At 54.4% G+C, this 13,269-nt stretch overlaps 1 protein-coding gene across 2 annotated transcripts; it reads right to left on the bottom strand.

Annotated features, from left to right (window-relative positions):
- Window positions 1-2,804: 2,804 nt before the first annotated feature.
- Window positions 2,805-12,725, bottom strand: ASB10 (ankyrin repeat and SOCS box containing 10). Of its 2 annotated transcripts, none has more exons than XM_031455698.2 (6): window positions 12,396-12,725; window positions 11,350-11,617; window positions 8,108-8,627; window positions 3,934-4,047; window positions 3,274-3,459; window positions 2,805-3,124 (listed from the first exon to the last, which is right to left on the bottom strand). In XM_031455698.2, exons 1-5 carry the CDS (start codon window positions 12,664-12,666, stop codon window positions 3,274-3,276), a joined length of 1,359 nt encoding a protein of 452 aa, XP_031311558.2. In that variant the 5' UTR covers window positions 12,667-12,725; the 3' UTR covers window positions 2,805-3,124. The 2 variants fall into 2 exon arrangements, with proteins under 2 accessions (XP_031311558.2, XP_010989725.3); XM_010991423.3 differs by lacking the exon at window positions 12,396-12,725 and adding an exon at window positions 11,770-12,271.
- Between the last annotated feature and the right edge of the window lie 544 nt (window positions 12,726-13,269).

Genomic DNA, 13,269 nt, shown 5'->3' with positions numbered 1-13,269 from the left:
GTACACGGGATTCTAAAAGCCCAGTATGTACGCGTGCAGCTTCACGTATGTTTTTTGTATCCAGATACTTGAACCCTGTGTATAGTTGTGTTAAATGTGTACTGTTTTGTGCGTACGAAAGCGATACATGCGGGTAGGTTGGTGGTGGGGAGGTCCGCGCCTTCAGTGCAGGGAGGAGTCCTCACGGAGGCGTGAAATTGGTTTGGAGCAAACACATTACGGAAAGCAATTACTGGGGAGAGGTTCTGGGCCCGCAGGACCCGCAGCCAAGAGGCTGAGGAGGAAGCTCCCTGGCTTGCAAGAGTGTCTGGATGTGTAACCCCAGAAGGGACCTTCCTGACATCTCCCTGCTAAAGGGAGAACGCGTGAACTTGGGCAGCAGCTCCTCATATTCTCCACTCCACATCGCCTTTCTTCCCTTACTCCTTCCCTCCTTAAAAAGGCATCCGACAGGAATCCAAAGCTCTCCAGACATGATCAGAAATTCTTGCCCCTTCTTAGTACTTTTGGAAAGGCACCCCCTCTTTTGCGACGTCTTCCCAGGCCCCTGCTCCTATTGCTTGCCTTCCTCCTTATGCCCTCAGCTCCTGTCCCCACGCGTCTTTTGCATTCATTTCATTGCCCCTCGTATTTGAACTAGTTATTCACACACTTGTTTCTCAGACCTAGACATATAATTCACTGAGGGTGGGGGCAGCTCAATCACAGCTGTCTATCTAGTGCCTAAAACCGGGGACTCTGGAAGGACACAATGAACGATGCAGACGGGATTAAATAGAATTTCCATCAAAATGCAGAAACAGGACTTTCTCAGGAAAGTCAGCTCCTTGAGAGGCAAGAGTCTCCAGGGACAAAGCCTTAAACATCTTTCACATGCCAGGGATCCCACATTTCTGTCTCTAGACCTGCCCTCATCCCTGAATTCCAGATTCATGGATCCAAATGACCATGCAACACAGCTTCTTTGAGATGTCTAGTAGGCAGCTCCAACTAAACGTCTCTGGAAAACAGACCTTCTGATTCCCTCACCACCTGCCCCTTTCTCATCTTCCCCACCTTCCAACCAGCTGTTCAGCCAAAAAAACAGGGGTGGGGGAGTCATCCTGGATTGTGCTTTCCTTCAGCCCCTCCACGTCTACTCTGTCAACAAGTCCCATTATGTCTCCAAAAAGGGTCCCAAGTCGCACCTACTGCTTTCCCATCTCTGCCCTGACTTCTGCAGTAGCCTCCTAACTGGTCTCTTATTCTCCCTCCCGGCCTCCCCCAAGCCACTCAGCCGCCAGAGCCATCGTTCAAAATACAAATACACTGGAAAGTACACTCTAGTGGGGACCAGAGAGGCAGGTCTTTTTATCGCCAGTGCCCAGGCCATAGGAAGTACTCAAACCCCTGTTTTATAAACGAAGGGACAAGGGGGCATTCTCCCCAGGACCCTGAGCTGGGACAAGACGGGGCTCCCCAAGGGAGGCCCCAAGCAGTGGGTGGAACTCACGCACTACCATTCTAGCTGAAACCGCTTCCTGACCCGTTTCTCTTCGCCTGCGCCGACTTCCCCTGTGAGGTGAGGCCTGTAGGGTCACGCTGGGCCTGGAGCATCTACAGCTGAGCAGCCAGGCCTCGGTCAGCCCCCACCGCTTGTGGGCCTGGGCTCCAGGCGCGACCCCTCCCGTCAGGCTGTCCCATCCTCGCCCCACGCCCACACCTGGAAGCCGCAGACAGGGCGGTCAGCCCAAGGCCGGTGAGGACAGGTGGGAATCAGAGCCGACTCACCCCAGCCCCGCTTCTCTGGACGCGCTGTGTCTTCCTGCTCCTGATTCGGTCTCGCTCACGGCCCCGCCCACGGCCCCGCCCCTTCGCCTCGCACCCTCTCAGCCCCGCCCTTTGCCGCCTCGCTCTCCAGTTGGTGGGAAAGCGGTGAATTACGGCGCGTGCGCACTCCGAGGACCCTGAGACCTCTGTCCAGTGACCCTTGACGTCACGGATCACAGTGCACTGGATTGGCTGCTTTGTGGCTCCAAGCAACTCCACTTCCCTCCTGCGGTTGCAGGCCAGCTCCTGGTAGCTGGGGCCTCCTGCAGGTACTTGAAATCCTGGTACTGCAAAGACCCTCAGGGAGTCTCTCCTCTCTTGTTTTACCGATGCAGAAGCTTGGGCCCAGAGAAGAGAACAGACTTAGTTTCACAAGTTAATGGCAGAGCTAGGACTAAAACCCAGGAGTGTTAACTCCCAGCTCAGCTCCTAATTGAAGGAGAACATACAAGACAGGCAGGAAGCCTGTGTGCATCTGGTGCTCCCTGACCTGCAGGACAGGTAGAGGGTAGAGTTGTTTTGGTTTTTCTAGACCTGGGTTTTTCACTGTCACCTGGACCATGGTGACCATCCCATGCTTGCTGGCCTGTGCACCCACCTTCCTGCTGTCTTCCTGACCCTCACGCCTCACTTCCCCACCCCAAGGCTGCCTTTACCGTCCTGCCCCACTGTCTGCACTGCCTCCTTCTGCAGCGGCTCTGCTCTACCCAAGGCTCTCTGCACCCCCACCCACCCCCACCCTCTGGCTGGCTCTCCTTTGGGCCTTTTCTGACGCTGTCTCACCTGGTGGCTATTCCACCATGTCATGTATCAGAAGGGCAGGTCTGCCTGGGATCCCTCAATAGCTGGTGGATGACAGAGGAGGCAGGTGATACTGCTGGCACCATGGGGTAGATCCAGGGAGATGCCATAAATCTGCCCATCTTGAGTCCCCTGTGAGCCAACCAGCTCAGAGGAAGGGCTGTTGGAGACAATACTAAACAACACAGGCCTGGAGATGTTTAATGTGCATACACGGTTTGGACAGGCTGGAGGGGGGCCTCAGGAGACCCTCAAGAGGAGTATATCATTTGTCATGAGTCCTAGCTCTCTCCATCAGATGTCACCTTGCCACATGGTCTATCCGCCACCCTCCCTGGTGGGAATGACAGCATCCACATCTGCTTGTGGAGCTGGATCTCCTGCTGAGAGGGTCACCTGGGTCCGAATTTGTTCAACTCAGTCCTGAGTTCCAGGCACTATGAGAAGTGGGCTGGCATCCGCTAGGGGCTGGAGCATTTGCTTTCAGTCTCTCTCTCAGAAGGCCAGTGGACATCTGGAAGGAGAGGTGTGGATTCAGAGAGGTCCAGTGGTCTGGGAGTTTGGGGGTTCTGTCCAGGGCCCTGCCCCTAACCCTTCTCTTGCCTCCAACCCATCTCCCCCACCCCTAAATGGCTGGAACTGTCCATAGAACCCAAGACTCACTTAGTAGAGCACATCCTCGAAATCCAGCTGCAGGTAGCGGAGCAGGCGGGGTGGCAGGGGCAGGCGGGGCAGGGCCTGGGGCAGGCAGGCCGCCAGGTGAGCACGGAGGGCGCAGCGGCTCAGATGCTGCAGTGATCTGGGCTGCCTCACCAAGGCGAAGAGGGAGGAGTAGAAATGATGGTGCTTCTGGGGGCGGAACAAGCGGCTCAGAGGCAACCTTGGACAAATGGTACCTACTTCTCCTAAAGAGGGGAGGCTGGTGGCCGGTGGGTGTCTACAGGAACTTCTTAGAAGTAGGGAGTATTCGGGGTGTTCATTCTGTGAGTATTCTGAGTAGCTTCTTTTTTTTTTTTTTAACATTTTCTTCTGGCCTCCTGCTGGACCAGCTTGCATGCCCCCACATTTTTATTTTTATTTTATTATTTCTTTTTGCAGGGGGAGGTAATTAGGTTTACTTTTTTATTTTTTTTGATGCAGGAACTGGGGATTGAACCTAGGACCTCGTGAATACTAGGCATGCGCTCTGCCACTGAGCTATACCCTCTCCCCTGAGTAGCATATGTGGGGCTGAGTGGGGTGACCCACAGGGCTTCCCTTTAGGAGATGGAAGTCTCTTGGGGTAGGCTGAGTGATTGTGTGTTCAGGGTCCTAGGATCTGACCTGCAGAGTTTCAGGAGGCACCAGGCCCATGGCCTCCTCAGGAAGCTTCATGACACTGTAGGTGTTCATCAGGACTTCAATGGTCCGCGGGGACATGCACCAGCGCTCCAGCACCTGCAGGAGGCAGAGATGTGTCAGGGCTCCCTGGGTTACTACACACTGCTGGTCCCCATCAGTCCACGCAGGGTGATCAGACAGCAAAGGAACAGCTGTCATGGGTTGAATTGTGTCCTCCAAAAGATACATTGAATCTTAGACCCAGTACCTATAATTGTGACCTATTTAGAAATAGGGTCTTTGTAGATGTAATCAAGTTATAGATGAGGTCATTGGGGTGGGGCCTAATCCAATATGATTGCTATTTTTTTTAATGGCAGTACTAGGGGGTACTAGGAGGATTGAACCCAGGACCTCGTGCACGCTAAACATGTGCTCGCCCACTGAGCTATATCCCTACCCCTGACCACTGTCTTTATAAAAGAAAACAAACACATAGACACACAGGGAGAACGTCATGTGACGATGGAGGCAGAGATTGCAGTGGCACATCTACAAGCCAGGGACTGTGGACAACCACCCGAAGCTAGGAGACAGGCCGGGGACAGATTCTCCCTCAGGGCCTCCGGAAGGAGCCAACCCTGCATACACTTGGATTTCAAATTTCCAGCCTCCAGAACTGTAAGAGAATGCATTTCTATTGCTTTAAGCCACCCAGCTTGTGGTATTTTGTTGTGGATGTGCGTGAAACCAACAACAGCTCACATTTCTATTGTGCATAATTTATGCCAGATGTTTTCTTAGCAATTCACATGTGTTAACTCTTTTAATCCTTATCCCTACAAGGTATGGACTGTTATTTACCCCATTTTACAGACAAGGGAAGCTGAGGCATAGAGAAGTGAAGTAACTTGCCTGAGCTGTAGTTTCAGCAACCCAAGCCCGGCGGCGTGGCTCTTTGCCCTTAACTACCTGCTCGCCTGTCTGCCTCTGCAAGGCTCTCTGCTGGGTCTTCCCGGATGGGAATGGGGTCCCTGACCTGCGGTTGGAGCTCCTGAGCAGATAAAAGGATCAATGACTGTATAAGGCAGCATCTGCCTGATGCCCGGTGAGGGGTGGAGACTGGGGAGGAGGGCTGGGTGGTTGGGGAGGGATTCACAGAGAGGCAGGCTTGGGCTCTGAAGGCGAGGAGAAGGGACAAAGCCAGCAGAGGCCTGACATTGGAGCCGGCATGGGATCAAGTTGGAGGCAGACTCATTCTTTCATTTCTTCATTCAGCAGATATTTACTGAGGGTCACTATAGGCCAAGCAATGGGGACCCAGCAGTGAGGAGGAGAGACAGGCCCTTGTCAGCTGGGAGTTTCTCTTTCAGAAGGAAAACACAGCAAACACATAAGTAACCACTTATGGACATCCTGCTGCAAAGGAAATAGGCAGGCTCAGGGGCTAAGCGTGGTTGGAAGGGCACTGTCCGAGATAGGTGGTGCCTCCTGGAGGAAGTGGCCTGTGCCAGGAGGGGCAAGCCATGCTGGGGGAGCAGCCCGTGCCGGGGCACCATCCACATGGTCAGAAAGGCAGCCACACACACCTTGGCCACACACAGGCACCATCATACCCTCCCATGCCTGCACGTAGTACCTAGAAGCAGATTCGTGCTTCAGCCACTCTATTCTTGCTGTATTCCTCTGCATTGCCCCCACCCCTGCCACACGCACACTTGCATGTAACATTAGGGGCTCTAACACCCTTGCCTACAAGAAGAGGAGGTCCTTCTGCCTGGCAGGCTGGGAATCCTACACGTGCTGGGGAGTGGGAGCAGGCGGGAGGCCTTGTCCAGGGAACACAGCCCTTGGAGAAAGCATCTTGTACACCTGAGGCCCTCTGCTTCTGGCCCTGCATCAGGGCAGTGCTTACGGGAGCTGTCCTCGCCCACCTGCCAGGAGCCGACCTCTCTGCCTCACTCCAGGCTGGTTACATGGGACTTTCCTACTCTTCTCTGCTACTCCTGCCTGCCATTCAGGCCGTCTCTCTGCCCTTCTCAGCTCACATGGATTCCTGTCTCCGCACTCTGCCTGGAATGCCTGAGCCTTCCTCCTCCATCTCTCCAAGCCCTGCCCATCTCAGGCCCCATTCCCTCCAGGAAGCTCCCTGCAGCTATTCTAACCTGCATCACTCTCTCCCTCGTCTCATGATACCCTGCACTGAGATGGTGCCCAACCGCTTTCCCAGTGCCTTCACATACATCATCTAACTTCAGAGCAATACTGGCCAACAGGTATTAAGCAGTGACTCTAAGTTAGACTTTGTCCAAAGAGTTTTATGTGGATGACTTGTTTGTTCTCATGCTAACCCAGGCATACTGTTACATCTCTATTTTAAAGATGAGGAAACTGAGGCCCAGAGAGGTCAAGCAACCTGCTGAGGGTCACACAGGTAGTGTTCCTGGCCCCAGAGCCTGCATTCTTTGTTACCACCTACCTGCAAGGTTGTTGGGAGGACTGAGGGAACCCAAGCAGCAGGTAACACACCTTAGATCAGTGTCTGGTGTGTGATCAGGGCTGGGCTTATTTCTACTGTTCCCACTCTGTTCCTGTGGCTTTTCATCACCTTTGGGTCAAGACTGTATCACACGCAAGGAACATGGGTTCAAAGAATTCCAGTGACTTGCTTAGAGTCACACATACAAGCATTAAAACCAGACCCTGGCTCCAGGTCTTCTGAGTGCCCAGTCAAGTATGGTGGCTCCTGGAGCACTGGCTGGAGCTGTGCAAGCTGCCTTGCAGGGAGGAGTTCCTCACTGGGAGACAGGCGCCCCAGCCAAGCCTGGAACCCTGCAGGTGGTGGAAGACGGATGCTGGCTTTTTGTTTACCTGGGATGTCGTGGAGCCTAGATGAAGGGACGAATGGGGCGCACTTTGTTGTGCTGGCCTCTTTGTCCCCAGGGCAGTGCAGAACAGGGCTGGAGGGGCAGGCAGTGGGGTCCCAGGAAATCTGTTTGCTGCTCCACTTCCTCCTCCCACCCACTCCCCGAAGGGGAAATCATTAGCTGTCAGAGCCACCGTCAGATTACAGGGAATTGCTCGTCTCCTAATTATCTGGTGTTAATAGGAGATTAATTAGTGTTAATTGTTGATTTTCTTGTATTTTCCCAAAGGGGAGACCAATCTGCCGAACTCTCGGGCTGTTTAATTATTTGGTCTTGCTTAGGAATCCAGACAGATGCTTCTAGGTTTATGAGTGAAGGGGAGAGATGGGGACAGCAGGGGACCATCCAGGGCCGAGCAGGGCTGAGTGGTTCAAGCCTGGAGGCAGGGCGGGGGACCTGCCCAAAGCCTGGTATTCTATACCCATCCTGATCCAGCTCTTCAGAGAAGTGGGGTCCCCACCCCAGTGCCAGTGCCCTCCGCAATATTATATAGCCCCCTCCAGACACAGCAAAGTATGGACAGGGTCCCCTGCCAGGGCCCCCTGCCAGGGCATCAGCAACACAGGTCTTCTAGTTGAACCCACCTCGGGGATATTAACGTAACAAAAGATACAGACTGGAAATTGACAGTGAAAGGCGTTTTCTTTGGTGCCAGGATAGCAGCTGCTGGCCTGAGTGGTGCATGCTCTGCTAAGCTCTTGGAAACAAGGACCACGTCCATCTGCCGATGGTCAGGAGGCCTTGAATTTCGAGACCCAGGCTCATCGCTCTGCCCTGAAGGAGTGTCTCCTGTGCCTGGAGTGTCTCACTGAATGGGCTCCACAGCCAAGGGGAGATTCCTAAAAGTGTCTTTCCTCATCAGCTCTCTCTCCTGGTGAAGAAACGCCTCCCTGCCACCCACCTCAGGCCTGGCTCCTCCTGCCTTTTCAGATTCTTTATAATCTGGCCCCCCTGCCCGCAGTCTGCCTTCCTCACACATGCACGTTCATACACACGTGCAAACAGGTGTGCACACACATGCACCCAGTGTATGTTCAGGGGCACACATACATGCACACACACGTACACCCCTCCTGCTGGTGTGTGCCTCGCTTTTGCCCCTGTTGGGCTTTGCTTACTTGATAAGTGCAAGACAAAGTACTGACCTACGTGTCCATGTTTCAAGTTGCATCCAGAGCAAGCTGGAGCACAGGCCTGGGTCTCCCCAGGCCCTCACTTTCGTGGCCCTCCCTCTGGCCCCAGCCCCGTACCTTGGGGAGAGCCCCAGGCCAGACTCGGACAGCACCATGGTTGAGCAGAGCTCGCACTGTGTGCTCTGGGCTCTGGGCCAGGGCTGCGGCTGGGCCCTGCAGCGCACAGTGCAGGGCTGTGTGTCCCCCATAGTCCATGGCGTTGGCGCTGACCCCGCAGGACAGGAGCAGCTCCACAACGGCTGCGTGGCCACGGCGACAGGCCAGATGCAGGGGCCGCTGCCTGTCCTGGTCAGCAGCATCGGCGTCGGCTCCGGCTGAGAGCAGCATGCGGCACAGCTGGAAGCAGCGGGCGGTGGTGGCCTCGGCATCGGCAGGGGACGTGCAGCGGACGTCACAGGCGGCCAGCAGTGGGGTCCAGCCTTCAGCATTGCGGGCATCAGGGCATGCCCCCCGTCTTAGAAGTAGGTCTGCCAGCTCCACGTGGCCCAGCCGGGCAGCCACATGCAAAGGGGTTTCCTCTTCCTCCTCAGAACGACCATCCACTTTGGCTCCAAACCTCAGGAGCAGCTCTGCACACCTAGTAAGGATGAGATGGCCGTGGGGAGGAAAACGGGGCACAGACCCTCACCCCTGCATTCCTGCCGGTCTGAGCAAAGCCAACCTGGGGAGGCCCTTGGGGGGCTCCTGGTGCTGTCTGCCCCTCACCTTCCATCCTGTCTGCCACTAGTCATCCCAGCAACATTCTGCAGCATCAACAGTGCCCTCTTTCAAGTCCACATACTCTCTGCAGGAGTAGTGCCCTAAACCCTAGGTGGGGGTTAAAGTCACCAGCAGCCGTTATGCAGTTAGAACAGATGCCTTCTGCGGGCTTCACGAGTGCCGACTCATTTCATCCTCATGCGTTCCTATGGCAGGTTCAGAAGAGGAAATTGAGGCCCTGAGGGTGGGAGGAACTTGACATGTTCACACAGCTAGTAAGGGAGCAGCTGGCTTTTGGGTCCAGGGGGCAGCAGGGCAGACGGAGGGCTCTGTCTGCTGGGATAGGAGGAGGAGGTGGGGAGGGGAGCCTGGAAGTGGGCACAAATGGAAATTGGGGCAGTAGGAGAAAGAACAACAAAACCAAAATTGATTAGCCAGATTTGCTCCAAGATGTCCCTCACGGAAGATCATGTACACCTGGAAGGATGCATGACCCAAAATTCAAGGCTAAGGGAACCGAGCCTCTTTGAGCTCCAGTTTCCTCATCTGTGGAATGAGGGTAATTGTTCATATCTAGACTGAAGATGTTGTGAGCAGATAAGACAGTGCCTGAGAAGCTGTTAGCATAAACACTCATAGCGGCTGTACTGTGTGGGGGCGAGGGTGGGATAGATGGTGATGGATCATGGGGGCTCATTATATTATCCTGTCCATCTTTCTATATATTTGAAATTCTCCATAATAATTAAAAAAAATACATTTGTTTAGTCAAAAAAGGAAGGATCACCAAATGTGACTGCAAGGAGGCTGGGCTGGAGCATGGCCAGAACTAAATATGTGGTACGTATAGAAGGGCACTGTCCAACACAGCAGCCACCAGCTGCATGTGGCTATTAAGTACTTGCAGGGTGGCTGGTCCTAAGTGAGATGTGCTGTAAGTGCAAAATACACACCATTTTGAAGACTTGATACAAAAAAAGAATGTAAAATATCTCATTCTTTTTAAATCAGATTACATGTTGCAATGATAACATTTTGAATACATTGTATTAAATAAAATATATTATGAAGTTAGTTTCACTTGTTTCACATTTATATACCCATGTTCATAGCAGCACTATTCACAACAGCCAAAACATGGAAGCAACCTAAATGTCCATCAGTTGATGAATGGATAAACAGAATGTGGTATCTACATACAATCGAGTATTATTCAGCCTTCAAAAGGGAAGGAAATTCTGTTACATGCTACAGCATGGATGAACCTGAGGACATGATGTTCAGTGAAATGAGCCAGTCACAAAAGAACAAATAGTGTACAATTCCACTCATAAGAGATGCTTCAAGCAAATTGAGTCTAAAGGTATAATGGTGGTTGGCAGGGGAAGGGGAGGGAGAATGGGGGGTTCTTTTTCAAAGGGTCCAGAATCTCAGTTTTGCAAGATTAAAAAAGTGAGAGTTGGATGGTAGTGATAGTTGCACAACGATGTGAATATACATTGTGCTACTGAACCGTACATTTAGTAATGGTTAAGATGGTAAATTTTATGTTATGTGTAATTTACCACTATTGAAAAATTAATTTCACCTTTTGCTTTTTCATTTCTCAATAGGGCTATGAGAAAATTTAAAATTACACACATGGCTCATGTTATGTTTCTACTGGACCACACTCTTGTAGAACACATTTTTCCTTCATAATGTAAGTCAGTGGAATTCCCTGAAGGCTGATGAGGTTAACAGGAGAGAGAAGGTCCAGGAAAGGGGGACCCAAGAATCTAAATTTTGTCACCATTCAGGGGCAAGATGTGAAATTTGGTGGATGTGCAGTCAGTAGAGAGAAGGCCTCTGTCGTATGTACAGTTCATAGGTTTGCCAAGGCTCCCTGTGCTGGGATTCCATGCTCATCAAAAAATTGTGAGGACTCATTCTCCAAGGCCCCCTATGCATAGGCATAATTATTTGGGTCACTGTAAAGGAATATTCCCTACAGTAAATGATGCATTGTCACATTTGGGTATAGCCATCAGTTTCTTGTGAGTTTGGTTAGTTGGGGTCAGTCCCTGAGCTCATTTACCTAAGGGTGCCTGCCAACATGGAAATGCCAGATCAACCATGTTGAGAACTAGATCCTACCTTCAAGGACCACCACAGGCCCTAATTGGGGACCCACAACCCTCTACAGTCTATCTGGATCACTAGCCAGTCAGTTCCCTGAGGGCAAGATCGTGCCTTAGTTACTGTTGTGCTTGGCACAGTGCCTGGGATATAAGATAAATTTAGAAGAATTAAAACTTTACAGTGCACCACCTCCCCCATAATGGACACACAACTTCCCCAGTGTGGGCCATGCAGCGGGGCCCTGCCACAGCCCTCCTCCACCCCTGGGAAAGCAGAAACTGTTCCAGGTACAGACCATTCCAAAGCTCACTGGGCCAGTGGTGGGATGGTTTGGGGAAATCCTGACTCTCCCCTGAGCTTCAACTCCTCCATCCCAGCTCTCCAGGCCCGCCAGGGCCTCCTCCCTCTCCCCCCCCCCCCAGGCTGTCTCTTTGCTTCCCCTACAAGTACAGTGGGGGTTGGGATGAGAGCTCACTCACTCAAGGCTGCCAGCCTCCCCACAGAGGTGTAAGGGGCGTTTCCCATCCTGGTCAGGGATGTTGGGGTCGGCTCCCGCCACCAGCAGCACGTGGACACAGGCAGCATGGCCGGCAGCACAGGCCTCATGCAGGGCAGTGCGGCCCCCGGGGGCATTGTCGGGCCTTGCCCGCCGCCTCAGCAGCAGCCGCAGGACTTCTGTGTGGCCCCGGCTGGCTGCCACATGCAGCGGGGTGGTCAGCTCCTCCTTGTATGTCAGAGACCAGAGTCCTGGGGAGAGATGGGATGGGACCTCAGACCCTGAGGGAGGCAAGAGATACCAGGCAGCGAGGGGGTGGGCAGAGGCCAGGAAGAGGAGCCCAGAGCTCCTCCCCAGGCTTCCCTCTCCCACTCAGCCCCCGCCCTGTGCCCCTGGCCCATACTCAGAGCGCGGATGTTGAAGCGGAAATCCCTCCATCGCTCTGGGTCGCTGGTATCAAAGATGGAATCCGGAGCCAGGCCAGTGCTGGAGTCGGCGAGGATGCGGGAGACAGAGCCCACGTCCCCGTCCAGCACTCCCTGCCAGAAGGCCAGTGCGGGTCCCGAGGCGGTGCAGGTGACGATGGGTCCCCGGCCAGACTCCTGGCACTCTGCAGACCCTCTGCTGGGCTTTTCCACCAGCCTGGCACAGAGGGCATGTCTGTCACCGGGGGGCGAGCCCTGCCCCCTGCATTCTTCTGCGGACCAGCTCATCAGGGCAGAGTGTGAGCATGTAGGAAGGGGGTCAGGGGAGGAGAGGTAGGGGTCACAGGCAGGGAGAGAGAGAGGAGGAGGGCGACAGGGACAGATCAGGGAGAGTGTCTCTGTGTCCTCAAGCTGAGCCTGACCTGGCCACTTGGTTCAGCAGGAGCTATTCTGGGCTCCACATGACTTCTGTCCTGGGCCAAGCCTCGGGGTGGGAGAGAAAGAGCTGGGGGCTTCTGCTTTTCCTCAAGCACTTGGTACCTCTGGGCCTGGTGTGGTCAGCCCAGGCCCCTGGCCCTCAGCCCCTCCCCCGGCCGCCCCTCACCCCTCTCGTGGCTGGTCCAGCGAGGCTCGGCCGCCCGGCTCTCCAGCAGCAGGTCGGCTGTGCTGTGCGGGGGGAAGAGCTCCTGCAGCCGCGCCAGGTCTCCAGTGTACAGGGCGTTCTGCAGCGCCATGTCTCGGCACAGCAGCGGCGATGGCAGAGGGGGCTCCCAGGCTGGGCAGGGCTGGGACCCCCAGACCCGGCAGGCAGGGTCCGAGCGGAGGTACGCCAGACGGTGTCCCCAGTGGGGAGGGGAGCTCCTTCCCCCAGGCATGGCCAGTTTCAGGGAGAAAGAGCCAAAGAAGCAGGGCTTAGGGTGCTGCTGCTGGCAGACTGGGCAGGCAGGTGCTGGGCCCAAGCCAGTCAGAGGCCCGGCGTGGGAGGGGCAGGGAGCACACACAGGCCATGCCACAAATAGCCCCGATGGTCCCAGCTGTCAGTCCCAGGGAAGGAGGCGGCAGGCTGGGCGTGGGAATTAGGAAGGAGCCTGGAGAACAGAGTGAGGGTGGAGTCCTCCAGCCCTGAGCAAGCCCGGGGTTGTCCACATCAGATTGAAGGGACCACCAAGATGGTGGTGTTCAGTCCGCACCAGTAAAGCCCAGGGGTGGGAAGAGCTCTGTCCAAGGTGTGACGCCTTGTTGCAGGGCCCGGACTAGAATGGGGTGGGGGTATGGGGACTCTCAAGCTGCCATTTTCACACTCTTTCTCATCCATCACGTGCTTCACCAAGGCAGCCTCCAGGGGCCTGAGCTCTGATCCCAGAGGGAGTGTGTTGGGTAACCAGATAATTTTTCCTGCCCTCCCAGATGTCACCAATCAGCCCTGCACCTTCCCACTCCCAAGCTCCACGGGAATGACCAATGGCAGAGAGCACCCC

This window comes from Camelus dromedarius, chromosome 7, assembly GCF_036321535.1.
Source record: "Camelus dromedarius isolate mCamDro1 chromosome 7, mCamDro1.pat, whole genome shotgun sequence".
NCBI classification, from domain to species: Eukaryota; Metazoa; Chordata; class Mammalia; order Artiodactyla; family Camelidae; genus Camelus; species Camelus dromedarius.
The sequence above is the reverse complement of the archived record's forward strand: the minus strand, read 5'-3'. Positions and strand labels throughout refer to the sequence as shown.

Coding starts and splice junctions, on each gene's coding strand:
- ASB10 (XM_010991423.3), bottom strand. CDS start 12,079: ATGAGCTGGTCCGCAGAAGAATGCAGGGGGCAGGGCTCGCCCCCCGGT. Junction 11,618..11,769: donor CTTCAACATCCGCGCTCTGA/GTATGGGCCAGG, acceptor ATCTCTCCCCAG/GACTCTGGTCTCTGACATAC. Junction 4,048..8,107: donor GGCCTGGGGCTCTCCCCAAG/GTACGGGGCTGG, acceptor TGCCTCCTGCAG/GTGCTGGAGCGCTGGTGCAT.